This window comes from Prunus dulcis, chromosome 2 (genome assembly GCF_902201215.1).
Source record: "Prunus dulcis chromosome 2, ALMONDv2, whole genome shotgun sequence".
NCBI classification, from domain to species: domain Eukaryota; kingdom Viridiplantae; phylum Streptophyta; class Magnoliopsida; order Rosales; family Rosaceae; genus Prunus; species Prunus dulcis.
Genome location: NC_047651.1, coordinates 1,065,305 through 1,078,617, shown reverse-complemented (window position 1 = coordinate 1,078,617; position 13,313 = coordinate 1,065,305). Strand labels below are relative to the sequence as shown.

At 35.5% G+C, this 13,313-nt stretch overlaps 1 protein-coding gene across 2 annotated transcripts; it reads right to left on the bottom strand.

Moving 5' to 3' along the window:
- Positions 1-3,435: 3,435 nt before the first annotated feature.
- Positions 3,436-12,295, bottom strand: LOC117618919 (protein DETOXIFICATION 43-like). 2 transcript variants are annotated; one of them, XM_034348687.1, is made up of 14 exons: positions 12,268-12,295; positions 7,059-7,205; positions 6,611-6,820; positions 6,383-6,454; positions 6,070-6,248; positions 5,649-5,784; positions 5,453-5,549; positions 5,214-5,314; positions 4,806-4,969; positions 4,607-4,678; positions 4,331-4,447; positions 4,139-4,234; positions 3,887-4,008; positions 3,436-3,760 (listed from the first exon to the last, which is right to left on the bottom strand). In XM_034348687.1, exons 1-14 carry the CDS (start codon positions 12,293-12,295, stop codon positions 3,706-3,708), a joined length of 1,596 nt encoding a protein of 531 aa, XP_034204578.1. In that variant the 3' UTR covers positions 3,436-3,705. The 2 variants fall into 2 exon arrangements, with proteins under 2 accessions (XP_034204578.1, XP_034204577.1); XM_034348686.1 differs by lacking the exon at positions 12,268-12,295 and adding exons at positions 7,336-7,427; positions 7,591-7,706 and having other exon boundaries at positions 6,070-6,263; positions 6,383-6,820; positions 7,059-7,180.
- Positions 12,296-13,313: the final 1,018 nt, after the last annotated feature.

Here is a 13,313-nt window from a genome sequence, read left to right as displayed (position 1 = left end):
GTGAAGTTCGAGTTTTTCATAATATGAAAACCTTAACAAATTCCCAGAGATACCTTGACGTCTTAGAATTCCAAAATAGCTCTCATGTGATTCACAGTCAAGCATAATAGGTACTGAAGTACAGTTCCAGGCCAGCAATCGTCAATCCAGCCACTTCCAGTCCAGTCCAGATTGAAGAGATCTCAGTTATGCCTATTCGAAAAGCCTGTACGTGGCTAAATTTGACTAAAGCTCTGCCAATCTCAACATTGGTATCGATTTCCAACTGAGCCCCATCAGTTGAAGGTGCTGATGTGCAATTTCAGCACAGATACATCCAATCCAGCCTAAGTCATAGACAACAATCTAAGCAAAAATCGAAGCTCAATGTTTTGATATCCTTCTGGACTTGGCAGTTCTTTTTTGTTTAAATTGTGTAATAGGCAGTTCTATTTGAAACAGTTTGATTTATTTTCAATATTCATTTTTGGCTAGACTTACTAGTTTTACTGTGAGAAATTGTAAAGTCCTTACCAGTCTGAGGCAAGAAAAGAACTTAAGGAGATATTCCTTACCCAAATTCACAATCACTTGATCAAAGTCAATAGCTTGGGGCGCAAGTTATTAAATTTTTATAAATCTATTAGGGTTTTAGCAGCTAACAATGGCACACTCGCACATAAAAGAAAGTTTACTCGTTGACCACTAATGGTTTTCAAGTCAATGAGGAATTTTACCCCACCACCACAGGAACTACATCAAAACGGGTAAACAGTACTTATTTATGTAATTGGGCTTGGGCAGGTCAAAGCACAAGTCGCACTCATGAAGTAAGATATAGAACTTTTGAAGTCGAAGAGCTATTGCCCATGAAGAGAGGAAAGAACCAAACATAAGTGCAGTGAGTATTAAGAAAAAAAAATAAGGGGAAAAAAGAGAGAGGAAAAAACCAAATATGAAACCCCATGTGATTAAGGCTTTGAGCTTAAATCAACCCAAACAACAAGAAGACGGGCTGTTTAGGACCCAATCGTATGAGTAACAAAACCTGAATAAAAATCAAAATTATATAGTGAGAGTGTCATATATGGACCGCTTATGTGAACCTTTATATTAGACACATGATCATTTCATTAAACTTAAGTGAAGTTACTATTTAGATTAATTATGTGACTAATATGAAGGTCCACATCTATGGTCTATAACATCCTCACCATAGAACGACTCCATGAATAAAATGGTAATTTGAATTAGAGGTATACAATCGACAAGGCCGACCCATTTAAGAATTTCCCCATATGACCACCTTGGTAATGTTGCCATTGATATAAGGTGGTCATAGAGATCGCAAATACTCAGCTGCCATTGATATAAGTTGTTTGTGCCACATCACTTTTTGGAGGTAGAGTTGTCATAGAGATCCCAAGTGGATGAGCAAAGGCCAAAAGGGAAGGAGAAGGGCAGCCAAAGGGATACAACGAAGAAGAAGAAAAGTTGAAAATATAAATTACTTAATTTAAAAAGGAAAAAAGAAAAATATAGTTGGCAACATTTAAGTGAGGTGGCATACATCAGCTGCCACATAAGATGATCAGTTAATGTGGTCAATTTTGTGTGTCTAAATAGCATTACTCTTTTATAAAAATATTTGAATGTTTGAGTAAATGAGAAATGTAATCACTCTTATAAATTGCTTTTCAATTAAATTAATTAAAATATTTGTTGGTGTGTCACTTCATTATGTAGGTAAGAATTAGTAAGGGGCTTCTAGTTGAAGTAGATAACCTGTAAATAGGTCAGAGTTGGAGCGAGGCACTTGAAATCCGACTCGATTTCAAAAAAAATTCAACCCCATCCGATCCTAAAATTCGACTGATCACTCACAACTAGATCCACATCTGATTTGTTGGATTATCTGATATCAGAATCCGTTCCAAATTCTTTTATGTCATATATCCAAATAGTTGAAAAATATTTTTTATTTATTTACAAAACGTTCATGCATATATATTAAGTAAGTAAAAATAAAATGATATAAATTATATCAAATCAGATAGGATCAGATTAGGTGAGATCCATATTTATTCCGTAAACTTAATGAATTAACGATTCGAAACATAATCGGGTTATCTAATTATACCACCAAATTTATCTTGTATTAATTACATTATATATATATATATATATATTAAAAGGGTGGGTAAGAATTAAACAGAAAAATAATTGGCCTGTTATATAACTCGAATTTTAACAACCCCACACCTACAGCGGGATGGGAAGCGCCGTCGTGCTATGAGACCATGTTGGTACTAATTAAAAAATAGTTTAGGTGGTCAACATGACACAAGAAATTTACGTGACAGATACTGATACAAAAGTCGATGATAATATTATATACAGAACCTTCCTTAGTTATGTTGTTCCAGATAAACAATATAGAAAGCCACCCATTCGAGGAATTCAAAGTTGAACCAGCTACCGTAAACGAGTCATAACAAAGTACATATAGAAGAAGAAACTGGTGTTTTCAACACTGATATATTATTTGATTGTACTTGCAAGACTTTTGATTACATAATCTGTTGTACTTTTGTAGCCAGAATTGTGGTCCCCTGTGAAACCGGCTGCATGAACCTCCCTTGGTTCTACAATGCCCTGGTAGTGTCTTGATCATCAAATATAAGCGCAGGAGTATATGTCTTCTCAAGTCTCAGCAAAAGTCATAAAGAAAGAATCAAGGGTCCTTCCCTCAATATGATTTGTAGCTAGGATCCTTCCTCGTAGATATGATTCGGCTTGTCTCTCTCCCAAGAGATCAGTTGGTCAAAGTAATCAAGGAAGTAAAATTTATCACGTGATGAGGGAGACTCGATCACCTCAACTCTATTATTATTATTGTTCTTTAGTAGTGTATGAAGGAGGTAAGACCTAAACTTGAGACAGGTGATGCCGGCAGGTGGCAGGCATAGCCATTATCATCTCTAACTATCCAAAGAAATGAAGAAGAAAAAAAATCCCGATTAGGGTTAGGGATATAGGTGGGAAAGTCAGGAATATAAGTGTGTAGAAGTAATAGGTGAACCAACTGAATAAAAGCATCTCCAACCGAGATGTTAAAACGCCAGATGGAGTTTTAATGGTAAAAATTTGACATCATATAATGTTCCAATCGAAGAGTTAATGCTGACAAGGATTTGAAGGCTGGCACTTTCACATTATTTTTTACAGCAACCAGAGTGAGGAGTCAAATCTCATTTTAATAAGTTTTTATGGGTAATAATAGCTTGAACTTCATTTTAGAACTGAATCTGGTTGGAATGCCAAAAGTTACATTAGTGCATCTCCAAGGGAGAATTTTTTTTTTTGAGTTAGTGATGATATAAATGATATAGAGAGATGGAGGAAGGTAGGAACCATATATTTGCTTCCTTTTTTTTTCATTGTTAAAGCATTAGAGTAAAAACTGGGGGTTGTCATTTCATTCCAATCAATCCATCTACCCAAAAGGAAGAGGAGGGGCAGCAAATACAATGACTGTGAAATTATAGACTATATAGTACAACAATATGTAATCACCAAACATCCTGGACAGGTAACCACAATGATACAAAAAGGAGGAAAAATTGCAGACTGAAAGTTGAGTTTTTATGCCTGTATACTAATAACAGTAAGGAAAAGATGATAAGGCAAAAAATTAATCATGGGAGCACAGAGTCTTAAATATTCCTATGGTGGTGATCGACCCTTGAGGAAGCGCCAAGGCCCTGTTCCAGTCCCCATCCTGCAAGTGTAGAGTCCAAAATCAATTAGTGATGATACCAATTATGAACCGAGTGTTGAAAGAGGTTTCAAATTCGAATCTCTCTTCTGTTGATAAAAGAAAAGTAAGTACATAAAAAATAATTACCTCCATACACCAGCAAATGCACGCAGCGCCATATAAATGGTTAAAGCAATCCAAATTCCAACGAAACCATGGGATTTGGAGAGAAGGAACAAGGATACAATGCTTGCTATGGCCACCAGAACCTGTGAGAAGGAACAAAGAATTTGGTGTGAAGAATTAGTAACAGAATTTGTGAAAAGGGAATTCAGAAACATCAACTGTAAAACTTGTAGTGTCATTTATAGTGTGGTAAATGGTTTACAAGAGACTTGCCAAGGAGTATGCAGAATAAGCAAAGTCAGATGCTCCAAAGTTCACACCATCAAAGACAAAAGACAGTGAATTGATCGGTTGTGTGGCTGCCACAAACTGATGGATAGAAAACAATTTAGTTTGAAGATTCTTTCATCATTCAAAAAAAATATTGAGAAAGAGAGAGCTTTTAGATGAGCTAAAATTATATACCGGGAGGCCAATTCTTATAAGGTGCAAAACATTAACATCTCTAGAAAAGATTCCAGCTCCAAAGTACAAACCAATTCCGACAACAAATGCAAGCCCCACACCTAGGATAAAGCTCATCTGCACAAATATTCTTCCACAAATTAAAATCTGATTGTTTTCGCAAAAGTAGAACGTAACAAAATTGTTAAAAAGAAATAGTATGTTAGTTATAAACTTCAAGTCCTGAATGGTTTATAGATAAATAGCCTCTGCTGCTATGTGTACAAACTGAAGTACCTGTAATACCCTGGTTGCGGTAGCTGTGGCCTTCTTGTAGTCTTTCTCAGCAAATGCACATGCTAGAATAGCCTAAAGAGCAGGGGACAATGACACAAAGATTGTTTGAGTAAGAAGCTTACTTACTTGCAACTAAAATAGCTGTAAAAGTCACTCGAGATGATATATGTTTAAATGGAGAAAAAGAAAAAAGAAATACCTGCCCTGCAACAGCTAACCCATCAGCAAGAAGAGATGATGTCAACCAAACCTGCAGGCAAGTCTGAAATGCAGCCATAGGAGTTGGACCTTCCCGGGCAGCCAGCGATGCTGCCAAGGTCACACAGAAGGTCACAGCAACCACTCTTGCCAACAACAGAGTACCTGTAACCAAGCATAAAGAAAAATTATACAGAAGCCAACCAAGTAAGAATTATATATGTATGTATGTAAGAATAATATAGAGAGCTGATTTTCCCACTCCTCTTTTATCCACTTACACTCCCTTTGTTAGAAAATCACCACCCATAATATAGTCACTGAATCTCCACTCCCAATTTTGGATTATTGAGGGATGGAGGTAACATTTATGCAAGTACAATAGTGATATAAGAATTGAGCTCATTACCATTCCTCAGAAACCGACCAAACTGCAAATCTTTAATACTTGGAGGTAAGAGATCAATTTTTTTGGTTAAGATTATGAAGAGTACCAGCGCCATCAAGTACCTAAAACGAATAAAAAAAATTTAATCTTAGCAAAGATGAATCAAATAACATATTAAAGTTACAAACAGCTATACTTCAATAGCAGCTGTAAATATGAAACAATAAAAATAATACCATGACAAGGGTCACACTACTCACTGAGAAAGAACATGTGCCAAAGCTGCACCTCTGATGCCCAAGCCACAGACAAAGATGAGCAGTGGATCCAAGGCAATGTTAACTCCATATCCCACAACTGCGATACGAACAAATGAAACAAATAAACCCGAGGAAATAAGAAGAATTGGTCATTACGACAGGTTTTTACTTATATACAGTAAGTTTTTTGGCCTACCAATGACATATAAAGGAGTTCTGGTATCCTTAAAACCTCGGAAGATCCCTTGCATGGCCAATGTGAGAAGAACTGCAGGTGCACCAATCGATCTAATTTTCAAGTACTTCTGTGCTGGGGCTAGCATAGGGGAATCCTGCTCCATAAGAAGAGCTGTAATTATTTCCCTCATTCCTTAATGATCTTTAAAGTGAAAAAAATGTTAATAAGTTCAGTTGATTAAGCCTGCCTTTTGGGTTAAGGGAGCTCCTAAATGTTTAATTAACTACAAAATGTATATAAAAAAACGTTTCTACATTCTAGAGATCATATGGGAGAAAGTTTGTTTCAATTTTTCTTTCTCATTGATTTGTTTCCATATCTTCAAATTGTATACATCTTCATTTGTTTATTATTAGTATAAGAAATATAAATCACTTACTGATTTCACACCCATGACACCCAGAAGAACTTTAGTTGAAAAAATGATAAATATAGCTTGCAAAAGGCCAAGTATTGTCCCAAAGATGAGTGCTGTCGATGCTGAAGCAATATGTCGCTTCTGTTTCTTGATTTTTTCCTTCTTATTGGTGCTCATAAGATCAGAAGGGAGCTTGTCAACTGTTGTTCTAGAACCTAAATCAAGAAATCACAATTACTAAATGTCACAATGATAATATTATACAAGATGTTTAGATCTGTGTTTCAATTTGCATTTCTGTCAGAGAGCTAGAGAATGAGTGAGGAAAGAGTACCATTTTCTAGTGGATCACTGTTTTTAGCAGCACCCTTCTCTGCCTTCTCAAGCTTAACATTTTCCTCTATGGCTTTGTTTGCTTCACTGCTTTCAAGTAATCCGTTGTCTGAGCTCTCACCTTTCGCCTCAGGTGCACCTTTTCCCGCCGCCACATGCTCATCATCCTCAGCAGAAGCCTCTTCCATCTTTCCATTTCCCAGACGCTTACCATTTTCTTTAGCTGTACCATTTGGTTTAGCAGCCCCTTTTTCCAAGTCATCAAGCATGTCTGCCTTTTGCAATTGCTTACCTTTTTCTGATTTGATGTTCATTTTTGCAACAGTATCTTCCTCAGCAACAAAGGAAGTTGTAATACTGACCAAAGGGAATATAGTAATTCTTGAAGCTTGATTGAACAGGGCAATAGATACTCCTGCTGCTGCAAGTTCCACAGGACCTATACAACCCCAAATTCATGTTTTTAAGTCACTCCACTTAAACAAATATCACTCCTAATGTGAGTTCATAACTGTATATTTCGATGTCAGACTATCTAGTGAATATTTCCAAACACCATACAATTGTAACTTATTGTGAACATGCAGACATAAATATGAACAAAACTGTCCTAAAAATTGAATCCTCCAAATTTAAGTGCTTCAAAACATCAAGAAAGCAAAAGCAAGCGTATGTACCTATGTGACCTATGAATGCCGTGTCAATCAAAGAAGCGACAGGATCAGCAGCTACAGCCAGAGCAGCAGGGAATGCAATCTCTAGTATCTCCTTACCAAGAATATCCCACTTGAAAACCCGCCTGCAATGAATTAATTCAAAGAAACCGTATGCTAATAAGCAATGAGAAGGGAAGGCCCTATCAACCTTAATTTGAGACAGCGAAGGCTGCCCACAGAGCAGTAAATTAGAGAGAGAGCAAAGCACTAATTAAACATTGTAGAATTGAAACTGTACCTTGCATCTTTGAAGAAAACACCAACAGGTAACTTCCACTTGCTCACTGATTCATGCAAATCTTGCTCCTCAGCCATGCTTTTGTGTTGATACTGCAAGTTCAAAATGTTTCTGATGTGGTCAATTCAACTGAGCTTTTGATGTCACTTTAAAAATGCAGCTCTCACAAACTAAGCTCAATTTAACTCATATACCAAATGAAGTACTCAGTTCAACACAGGAGAAAAAAAATAGGAGGGGGGGAGAAGAATATACCCTTCGATGTAAAATGAACTGTCAAATAAATTTGAGTTCAAGTTATAACAATGGCGATATCTCAGGAGTCGCTCAGATGTTGAAGAAGCTAAAATGCTAGCGCCTGAGAATTAACGCCAGGAGGGTGACACAAAGACACTACAAGTTGAAGGGAGATATATAGTTGCATGACTTGGGGTCGGTGATAATAGAACCTTCCTCAGTTATGATGTTTTGTAGACTCATCAATCAATGCAAGCCTTTAACATGATTTGTTTTTTGCTTAAAAAAAGTACAAAAATTTTTGTGAGAAATTCAAAGTTGGTGCAAATGACCTGCTAAACTTTGCTTGGAATGCGTGGGCAAGACACGTTGTATGAATTGTGTGCTCTCTTACTAACTAACTATGTTAGACCATTGCTATGTGAGGAACGAAAAGTAAAATCGGGTTTTAATTTAAGGACCATCGTTATATTTTAATTTTTTTTTTTTGAATGGTTTTTTTTTTTCCCATTTGTGTATGCTTGTACCAAATTTCCATTAAATAAGAATTTTTTCAAACTCGTATTATAAAAAAAAATTTCTCTTATCAAACAGTTTAGTATGTTCTATAATTTAAATCAAATTGACAACTTAAATTTAGTATGTAATTTTATCAAACTGTGAATTTAAACCTTCCAATATAGACAAAAATTCCAATGCTTAAAAAGCCTAATATGCGATTTTATATTCTCCTTAGCATAATATAGGTCCTATTGAAAGAAAAAAAAAAACCAAACAAACAAACAAAGGTTCCTGATATTTTCTACCTACATAAAAGCATTATATGTGTGTATATATAGAAAAAAATAATAATAAAATTGGCATGTAATCAACATATAAATGGGTGAAGCTTTGGACTAAAAGTGTTTCCATTTGCCATTTGGCTAAATGGTATTAGGCAAGGACAAAAATTAGTATAAATAAACCTGTAAGCTAAGGAAGGAGTACAATGGCTAAACACAATGTAGAAGAGGGAAGGGACAAGGTAGGTGTGACCAAACTTGGATACTGCATATATACCTCCCTTGGGTTTTCAATCCCCTGATAGCACCACGAGCATTACGGCAGGTGTCTTCTAATATCGAGTGCAAACAAAACTTAATTCTTATTTATCAGTCAAAATAAATCACACAAAAAGATTAGAGAGAGAGAGAGAGAGAGAGAGAGAGAGAGAGAGAGAGAGAGAGAGAGAGAGATCCTTATATATGTCTATGTCTGTGCGAAGCTTGCTTGAAAAAGAAGATTCGACCTGTCTTTTAAATGGGACTGGTTTAATTCTTAATGGAGGGCTATGGACTAGGTGGTGGGTTTGATTTTTGTCCTATTTCTAAAAGCTTGAACTTTTAAGATATGCGAGAGACTGTCATTAATGGTTAAGTTTGATTCTCTCCTTATTTAATTTGCTTGTATTAAAAGGACTAAAAAAAAACCTATTAAGAAGTGGATGAACAAGTGGATGAACAATTATCTTATATTTTAGGACACCCCCATTTTATGAGTTTTCATTTCTTTCTCGTATATTTCCTTATTAATTTATGTTAGTCGAATCTGAAATCTCCTCAAATTAAGAAAAAAAAAACTACGTACCATTAAACCAAACACTAGTTGATATTATATCTAGTATTAAAATTCCGTCAGTCCAAGTGAGGTACTCTTAATACAAGTCAGAATCAAACAAAGTTTAGGTGAATTAGACAGTGCATTCAGTGTACGTGTCTTACAATCATCAAATGTCTCGAGAATAGAAGAACTAACTTTATATAATGACCAATACATCGACAAAATAGAAAGGCAAAAAAAACCATGTTCATAAAAAGGAGTGAAACGAATTAGGGAGAGGATTAGATGGATCTTTGGGAAGACATGAAAAAACAGGATTCAAAATGATCACATGATCATTAGAAGAGGGTTACAGTTATCCACAAAACTTGCATCCTTCATAGCTCTACCACCAGAGTTGTAAACCCCAAACTTCATTAACTAGTTCATATGAACATTCATTGAATCTATTGGTTAGCTCATAAGTATTTTTTAAAAAAATATAAGCAATATTGGAAGAGGGGGGAATCGAACCTAAAGACTTCAGATGCAAAGATAAATACTTTAAATCACCTGAACTACAAACCTCTTATCCTTAGCTTTATTTTTTTGAGAATCGCACTTAGCTTTATAAGTGTAGTAACATATTTTTATCAGTCATCATTATCCTTTAAACCCAAAGCTTTTAGTAATTTTTATTCCCAATTGCATCACACTTATCTAAACTTTTACCAATTAGACACCAGCTGAAAGGAAATATAATGCATGGTACCAATTAAAAGTTGCAAGTGAAAAGAAAAACAAAAAAGTTAGTACGATGATTTGTTTTAAAACAAATTTGTTTACATACAAATTACAATTATGAGTGTCCTTTCAAAAACATAGAAAAGGTAGTCAAATTTTAATCGATATATATATAAAGCAAAAGACATATAAAAGGTAGTTAAATTTTTTTAAAAAGCCTCTAACAGGCGTAGAAGTTCGTGAGAAGAGACTAATAAAGAAGTATTTATACATATTTATTTAAAATTTTCAGAATTGTCATTTAAGCAAATTATCACAATAGTATACCATACATATTCTTTCAAGAAAAAATACTGTATATAGAATGGTGGATTTGGTCTAGCATGCGAGTAGTGGGATCTGCATAAGCAAGAAAAAATAGAATAAAAATAGCACGCAGCATTGTGATTGGGGATTTAGTTGGAGACACGTGGCTCATCCTTAGAGGTCACGAGAACTAATTGACAACTCTGTCACCCTGAGGAGACTGGAGAGAGGGCCTACATACATTTTTAATTACCATTGACGACAGTGACATGAACCAAATAATTCCGTACTTGACCGTCCAGTACGAGATTCGTAGGTTCCAATAGTGTGGGGAGCACTTGTGTATTAGTGGCCCACAAAAAATTGACACGCAGGAAGCCCATTGTGGATGGTCCACTATGGGAGAGCACGAGGAGCATCCAAATCCACTTCAATAAAACTTTGGGTTAAATTGTTGTAAGGCTTTTGTATAAGTTTAGTCCAAAAAATAAAAACTAAAAGATTTATCTCAAGTTAATTCTAACATCAATTTTGACAGTCTTGCACATATTTGACGAAATGCATTTGAACCATCAAGTAATAACAGTGGATCAATCTTATTTATTTTTTGTTAGAGTTTGATGCAATGCATTCAATACGTATTTAAGAATTACGGAGAAAAAAAAGTTACGTGAATTTTCATGTAATGTATATATTAAACAAAAACAGGTGCATGTACGCACAAACATGTATTATGAGAAGCATGCATGCACAGAAGAGGAAGAAGTTGAAAGCAAGAAATATACCAAATAATGTAAGAGTAGTAGACTGAAAGGCAAGAAACTTTGCATACCTTTGCGCTTATTGTTCTTTGTGCTCTGAGAGAGATAGATAGCAATTGCAAATCAAGCTCTTTTCACCAACTTCCTTTTGCACACTTGTACACAGAGCCCCGCCTCCGCTTTATAAGTACTCTTCCCTCACTTCTCTTATCTCTCCCAAATTAATAAAAAAAAAATGGGTATATTGCTTAACCCACACACGCACACACGCAGACTCACAGACTCACAGAGAGAGAGAGAGAGAGAGAGAGAGAGAGAGAGAGAGAGAGAGAGAGAGAGAGAGAGCGACAAACAAGGAAAAAGCTTTAGATTGAATATTGACTTGAATGACAGCTTTAGAATTTGGCCAAGGATTTGCATAAATTTAGAGGGGGCTCACGAATATTCTGAAAGGTGGACGGTCCACCATGGAACGTAAGTTATAAAGTATTTATGGATTTTTCTATATATGATTTGTCCAACTTTGTGATGCAAAATGAAGTGCTGGTAACAATAAAACCTTTTTTTCCCAAATGGGGGCTTCGTAGGATTCCCAATATCTCCCATGCCTGGATTTCATTTCCTCCTGAGTAGTGACCTACTTTTTTTAACCGGCTACACATTATGAGCCATGCATATATGATTGGCTAATTCATCAACTAGGTTAATCAATGTACTTTTTTTTTTCTTTTTAGATCCAAGTCCAACAAATTTGGTTTTTATTAGGTTTAACCCAGATCTTTTCTTTTGTTGATCTAGACCCATTAGCATTTATACCTTATTTTTTTATTGCCCGTTTTGCCCCTTGAAATATATGTGGCAAAAAAATGAAAATCCTAAATTATTGCATCTTTTACTATTCAAAATTTGAATTATGAACTTTGTATTGCTTTCATAACCCACCTACAACAAGAAAAAATTCATTAAAAAGAATGTTTACTTTTATAATAGGTAAACACGTACCAAACATGGGAAATCACCTCTTTTCCATGAAACAAATGTATCCTAAAAAGAAGAAAAAAATCAATACATACACAAAAATTGGCATTTAGAAATATGTTTATTAGTCTATCCATTAAATATATTGATTTAAATTATTACTATTAATAAACTTAAGGAATTTACCAAGGAATATTATTGGCTATGTAGCACAGACACGACACCAATCTCAAGTGTTGGAGTGTTGGACACTCGCACACTCCAACACGACACAACACTAACATGTCTTGGACACACATTGGACACGGTCAAGACACTACCTGAACATAATCAAGACACTTTTTGATACCGGTCATCTTATGACCCAGACACGGCAAGAGGCACTAATCGTTATGTTTTAAAATCTGAGCATGTTTTAAAATATTTTAGAACTCTATTATCTTATATCCAAATGATGCGGTGTTGGAGTTGCAAAGGCGGCAGCAGGAAGGTGATGTGCAGATGATGCCCTAGCAAAGATGATATCCATCCTTTTAGTGGAACGGTGAGTTTTACTAATTGGATGGGAAAAAAAAATCTCACTTGGGCCTGTGTACCTCAACCCAATTAGGGCTGGGCATTCAAACCGGTAATTCAGTCAAACTGCCCAAATTAAACCAATGGTTTTGGTTGGTTCGGTTTTTTTTTTCAATATTTTTTTTGGTCATCAGTTTGAACCCAAACCAAACCGAAATATATAGTTCGGTGTACGGTTTGCAATATTCAAAACCACGGTTTAATCAAACCAAAACCAGTGGTATTAAAAAAATATTATATAAAATATTTTTTAAAGATATATATATATATATAATACATAGTTTCAATCTTTTCTTTTTCTTCTCTCTCCATCTCTCCGTTTGTCTTGTCTCCATCAGTCCCTCTCTCTCTCTCTATTTTTTCTCTCCTTGTTCTTACTTTTGTCTTCACTCCCTCTCCCCATCTCCCTCCTTTTGTTTTTCCTTCTTCTTCTTCTTCTTCTTGTTCTTCTCTCTCTCCCCTTTTTCTCCTCTTCTTCTTCTTCTTCTTCTTCTCCATCTCTCCCTCTTTTTTTCTTCTTCTCCTCTCCATCTCTCCCTCTCTCCATCACTTTTATTTCTCTCTCTCTCTCTCTCTCTCTCTCTCTCTCTCTCTCAGAAAGCTAAAAAAACCCTAACCTAACCAAACCAACTCAACAAGTCCGGTTAACTGAAGTGGTCGGTTTTCATCAATTATGGTTTGGTTTCGGTTTTCAAAATAACCAAACCAAGACTTACGGTTTAGTGTTCGGATTGAGCCCAAAATCAAACCAACCCAGACCGAGCTTACCCCTAAACCCAACAATCTATTTGCTATTTA

Coding starts and splice junctions, on each gene's coding strand:
- LOC117618919 (XM_034348686.1), bottom strand. CDS start 7,412: ATGGCTGAGGAGCAAGATTTGCATGAATCAGTGAGCAAGTGGAAGTTA. Junction 4,448..4,606: donor CCGCAACCAGGGTATTACAG/GTACTTCAGTTT, acceptor ATATTTGTGCAG/ATGAGCTTTATCCTAGGTGT. Junction 4,009..4,138: donor CTTATTCTGCATACTCCTTG/GCAAGTCTCTTG, acceptor TCCTTCTCACAG/GTTCTGGTGGCCATAGCAAG.